Source organism: Amyelois transitella, chromosome 2 (genome assembly GCF_032362555.1).
Source record: "Amyelois transitella isolate CPQ chromosome 2, ilAmyTran1.1, whole genome shotgun sequence".
NCBI classification, from domain to species: Eukaryota; Metazoa; Arthropoda; class Insecta; order Lepidoptera; family Pyralidae; genus Amyelois; species Amyelois transitella.
In genome coordinates this window covers 5528294-5534448 of record NC_083505.1, presented here as the reverse complement: position 1 = coordinate 5534448, position 6155 = coordinate 5528294, and the positions used below count along the sequence as shown (strand labels likewise).

General features: G+C 33.9%; 1 protein-coding gene across 1 annotated transcript in view; it reads left to right on the top strand.

Moving 5' to 3' along the window:
• The first annotated feature begins 20 nt into the window (after positions 1-20).
• LOC106143169 (cAMP-dependent protein kinase catalytic subunit 3) overlaps positions 21-6155 on the top strand; it is a 39213-nt gene continuing 33078 nt past the window's right edge. The window contains exon 1 of the mRNA XM_013345186.2: positions 21-470. Coding sequence (XP_013200640.1) covers positions 293-470 — 178 coding nt within the window. The 5' untranslated portion in view covers positions 21-292. The remainder of the gene's footprint in view (positions 471-6155) is intronic.

The window sequence follows — 6155 nt, the reverse complement described above, 5'->3', positions numbered from 1 at the left end:
TGCCGCGTGATGCCGCATTTTGCGTTCGACTGTACATTCGCCAGTGACATTAATATCGCGGGCGCGACTCCACGTCTCTACGGGCCACGAGACCGCGCGATCGCGATATATGTACCGATTTAATTTTATTTGAATAAAATTATAATACATTGAAACTCTTCTAAAATAACAACTTAAAAAAAGAAATAATTATTTAGAAACAAAAAATATTTTTGGCGGTTTGGTATAATGAAATTGGAACTTAAAAACTAAACGTAAACTTTTTTCTGAAATTAGTGAAGTGAACTTTATAATGATGATGGCCAGTGCAAAGTTGGTGCGGGACTGTAGTTCGGACCTCAGCTCTGAAGTGCGGTCGCTGTCCGTGGCCTCTTCCACGGAGGAACAGGATTCTACCACGACGGAGTCGGAGTACACAGAGGAGGAGAAAGAATATGAATTAGAGGACTTACAAATATTAAAAACAATCGGTAAGTATTTGAAATAAAGCTGTTTGTAGCTTTTATTAAGTATATTTATTTACCCACGGCTTAATTTTAGGAATAAAGCAATTTGCTGCTGAGTGATTTTTTAGATTGGCGAAGAAAAAAGCGCCAACTTTCGCATTTTTATAATAGTACCTATATCTAAGTTGGGAACACAAGAAAGGGAAAGAATATTTTATAGAGCTAGAGATAATATTTTATAAACCGATTATTTTATGATTTTGTTCAGTTTGGCCTGCAAAGAAGACATTAAATTTGCTTCATTATGGTTTTTAGTAGCGTAATGTAAATGCAACCGGAGTCAGGTATAAAATAAGTGTATTTATCATTATTATACATTTTATTAGTTCAGCCAACTTTCACTCTTGCTGTCGAGTCTCCTATGTACGCTATTTAATTATGGGTGTCTACGAAAGATTTGCTTTAAAATGTTAAAAGAATGAGTTCGTTTCTTTCCTCACACATCGTTCTTTATTTATTGCGTAAATTGATCTCACCTACTAATAAATCACTGTCCTGTGGCCCATCGTGATGGGAAGAGCTATCTTCTGAAATGAAACATTTATTTGTTTTCCATACGATGATTCTTCAATTATTATTAGATCTTTATTGTGGTACATACATTTATATAGGCGTACTAGAGAGCGGCCGCGGCTCCGCCCGCTTGAAACGAAAAATTTATTGATCGTTCCGTTATCTACCGCTCCCGCGGGAATTTTATCTTATTCAGCTTTTTGCCAAAACCGATTTAACCTCAAGAATTTCCGTCGATGCGGTCAAATTAGGTCAAAATATTCTTTCAAGTATAAATAAGTTTTTCATAATTAATTAAACCCCATACAATAAACGTGTTTTTTGCTCAATACATATATATAGGTAACAGGGAGACGCTTGTATATTACATTTCAAAATAAATATTTAAATATCAATAATATTAAAAAACGGCTCACATACAAAAAAGAATTTTTTAACCAATTTTGGTCGATTTGTATAAACGATAGAAACGTGAATATAAAAAAAAATATTTAAGTAACAAAAGTGATGATGGTACGGAACCCTTTGTGCGCGAGCCCGACTCGTCCTTGCCGTTTCTATTTAATCATAGGTTATGGTACACACGGCCAATAAAGGGGGTGCATACTTAATCTTGACGGTTTGTGTACCAAAGATCGATATAATTAATGCCGTATTTAGGTCCCTTGAAAAGATACGGGAATCGCATTTAAGTACCTTCATCAAGAGATACAATTTACCCATTTTAGGATTATAGTCTTAAGCGGACCCTGGGCACATCCTCAGGGAGAGGATGTCACCAAGACAATCACCAGGAGAAGTGTGGCAACAATTAACGATACAAATGAAAGCGTCGCTTAAATAACTACTCTTCAAGAGCAGCTAATTTTATAAAGAAAACTGATTTGTACTTTTTTGTTATAAAACTACTGGATTGATTTTGATCTTAATTGACAAACAAACAGACACCTTTAGGGAAAACAAGGGCTAATATTTTCCCGAAATTACTCTAGAAGCGAAGCTAGTTATACTATTATAGGTTTTATATTAACTTTCAGGGGGTATTTATTACAACTTGAATATACCAATGATTAGCAAAGGCGGATTAAAAGCGTTATAAGAATTTTATAGAAATCTTTTATATCTTCGTTTAATTATACATTAAACCTAATGTAGTTTATGTACATGATATAGAATAGGCTTAATATAGAAAACATAATTTTATTTGTTTATAAAGCATATATATACCATGTCAAAGTAAAAATGGCTAAATACGAGTATTGCTGAAGTCAATTCTATTATTTATTAGAGCAACTCCTACTCTGTTTATTTTAGTTACTTTTGCACACGGCTTTCTTGTGCCTTGTGGGTAAATGTCCAGTGTTTAAGAAAATAAAATTAAAAAATGTATGCTATAGTGTAACTAAATTCGGGATTGTTAAAATGTGCTTTATAAATTTTACGCGAGGTCCTAAGATCAAATTAAGTATAATAAATATTCATGTCAAAATTCCTTTTCGACCACAATATTACATTTAACAAAAACTGGGTAGGGCCTTCGTATCTGCCACATAGCTAACCAAAATACCTATATCAACTTCGTCTTTTTGTTTGTTTACTATTAAGAGAAATGATGAAAAAAAAATTACCAATTAAATCTCTCACACTACTCATACAAGTTTACTTAATGACGCATATTATTTAAATTCAATAACCTTAGTACAATTTTGTCGACTTTGTCATACCTAATTTTACGTACTTACGCCCAAACATATGAAGGACGAAAGTATTAGATATCGTATCAGCGATCTCCACTCTCGATAGGTTCCGTGGCGTACGGGCCGGGTCGGCTCTCGACCCAAATCCCTCGCAATATATGGGCCAAGGGCGATCGAGCACCGAGTTGACCTAGTAAAGGCTGCAGCCTGCAGCTGTGACATTGTAAAGATAAACACGGAAACTGGAGGAAATATTTTGTCTCTAATTATTGGGAATGTTAATGATTTATCAACGATTCATAATGTGGAAGTGTCTCAGATTTCAGTGTTTATTATGCGCCTAGATAACATAGAACTAAGTACATCCATAGTCCACGTTTTTAAATTAAAACCTAATTTTAAATGACGCCTGCAATCAATCTCTCTTTATACCCAATAATTGTCAAAAGAAATAGCCATTTTTGATACTATTGATAGTAAAAAGTATACTTAAGTCTACTATTGGTAACTTCGGATAAGTAGGTAACAAATACTAACATGTTCTTTCCTTTATGCTGCAATATACCTACTTACTGGGAATCGTGGACGTGGGAGATATATACAAAACTTGCAAATAGAAATCAAAACTTTCTATGCACATTTAAAAACGTCTTTGATTTAGCGTAGGTATATCTTATACTTAGTAAAATTTCAGTAACGTTTCACTGAAGTCGTTAATGATTATTCTCATTTAATTACTTTTTATGTTTCGGACAGACACATATGTGTGTTGATTATATAATCAACTTATCTTTGGTTTTTTAAATTAAATTTATTTGAAAACAAATCATTTGCCAAATGAATGGCGAAAGTATTCAACCAGATAAAGAAATCAGTATTCCGAATGAGAAGTTAGATTTCGTGAGAAGCTATTCACTTTTACTGCAGGTGAAAAGTTAGATGGATCTGTGGTGATAAGTATGTGTTGTAGATATTTCGTTGATGTTATCTTTTCTCGAGAAATAAAGAGATTAACTTTAAAACTTCATTTAATTATCTCCTGGCCACTGAAATAGTTGGTCTGGGGAGTTACTAAGAGTAATCTCAGTGAGGATCAGATTAACAGGAGAAGTGAGTTATTGTGCAGATGAAACAGAGCGCAAACCGTCGTGCGGGCAGCGGGATTGGGTTTGTGCTGTGCTTTATTCTCGGTCACCGCCCCATTTACGGTAACGACTTTACAAATGTGCGACAATCTCGTTACAACTTGCTTTGTTTTCCTTTTAATCTGAATAATCAATCTAAAAAAGGACGAAAAGGAGTTCTGCCATGATTTATTTATGATGTTTCTGGCATTCTGTGAAATTGGTCGGGGCTAATTAGAGAAATTCATAAAGCCAGAGTAACAATTGGCGAGCACCCATCCAAACCGATAATTGTTTTAATATAGCTTCCATAGTGTTTGTTAACTTCGGAATAATTAATGCAATAATAGAGTGTTAGTGTAGAATGTAAACATGTTTAATGAATGGTCTGAATACTGGTATCATTGCTAACATGTTAGCACGCGAACTATTGTGCATTGTCTCGCGTCATCTGCAAATATCTAGGGCAGTGTGCCACACAAACGTTAAACTTCTGATAATTTAGTGATATGATCCTTTTGTCAACTTTAATTTATCTCCAGGTGTTAATTACCAGAAATATTAATAAGGTTACCTATATGAAAATATATGCGATACGCAGAAGTTAGGTACTTGTAATTATATTTAATTACAAGGTGAAACGAAGAACGCACCTAACTAAATGTTATGTTAAATAGCTTCATTGAGATCCTTCATCTCAACCCATGTCTTAATATTTTTACACACAATAAAAACATTTGGAGAAAACTCGCAATAGTTCCCACCTGAGAGATCATAAAGATGTCGAGCGAGAAAAGAAAGTTGAATGAAGATTTATTGCTGTCCATTACTAATCCCGGGCCTCTGACCCTGAGTCGCGACCGCTTTTGTGACCTTTTGTTACAATGGCTCATAGTGAGCGTCAGAAACTTAGAGAAGCTAACAGTTATATTTCACGATGACTAATATCCCATAACAGGCTGCGTGTCGTGAATCAGAGTGCGGGGTTATTATAATCATTACTGGTATAACATCATCGGGTTAACATCTGACGAGGCTAGTTTTGACTTAACCTTTGGGTTTGATTACTTGTACTAATTCTTATTTTAAATACAGTGTTAATTAAAAATCCTACCTACCTTTAAATACCTTTATGGTTTTTTCCTTAAAAAGAGATATTATTTTTTATTATCCACTTAAATTGGTTCCATTGATTGTTTTGCCTTTCGCTTTTTTTAAAGAGAACTCTTTGTCTACTTATAAAGGTTTGACAAAAATACAGTTAATCTTACATTAATACATAATATATTATATTAAATATGTAGTGCCTTATTTATACTGGTGAGGTGACTGCAACTTCTCATATCAGTGCAGCAACCTTGGCCGTTTTCTTACACCTGACGCATTATTAATATCCAACTGTAAACTTGGATGCGGGTGTCGAAGGTCGGTTTTGATGATTTATGAGTTCTTAACATAATTTAAAAATTTCAACTGATCTCTTTTAATCCTGATACAGAATAGTATAATAACGTTAAGGATTTTCTAGAATTTAAATACTCGCCAGATTTGTAAAACTTTTTTGAAGTATGAAATGTTGGCTAATTTTTATAATGTGTGTCAAGGTACTTAACATGTTAGAGCGTTGATGTCTTTTTTACTAGTAATAAAAAGTTTGTTTACTTATTAAACATAAACTATGAAAATAATTAAAATTTATGATCTTTTTATGGATACTTTCCTGTAAATTTATTTTAAGTGTGACAGTTGTGCGACTTTTTTTAAAGACTAGACCGCGGTTCTGAACAGTTCCCGCACAAATTTTGGGAAATCTTTTCATACTCTTATGAGTAAGAGTATGCCCTAGACAATTAAATTTTATATTTCATCATATGATTTATCAAAATTTTTATTAAAATTTTGTTGAATGAAATTAATTTAACACTACTAATTATAACAAAGAGAAAAGGAAAAGGAAACTAGTATAACATTTTTAGGAAACAACGTACCTTTCAAGTCTCCCTGACCCTGGTGCTCATGGTTTAAGCTGCTACTATGTCAGTCACTCAGTAGAAGTAACGAAAGAGTGGTATGTATATAGTTTTCGGGATTCTCTCGATCTAAGTGACCATTTAATCCACAACAATTAAGTTACGAGGTTATGGTGCTTCGATACAAATTAAATTAGGTTGTGACAAAGTGAACATACTGGTGCCTTATTAGTTTCGCTATTGAATTAGGAGGGGTGCCATCACTACCAGGAGCTGTGACCTAAAATATATGATTGCGGATGAGGCGATCTAATGGCCGATACATCCCAAGAGCTAATAACCTCA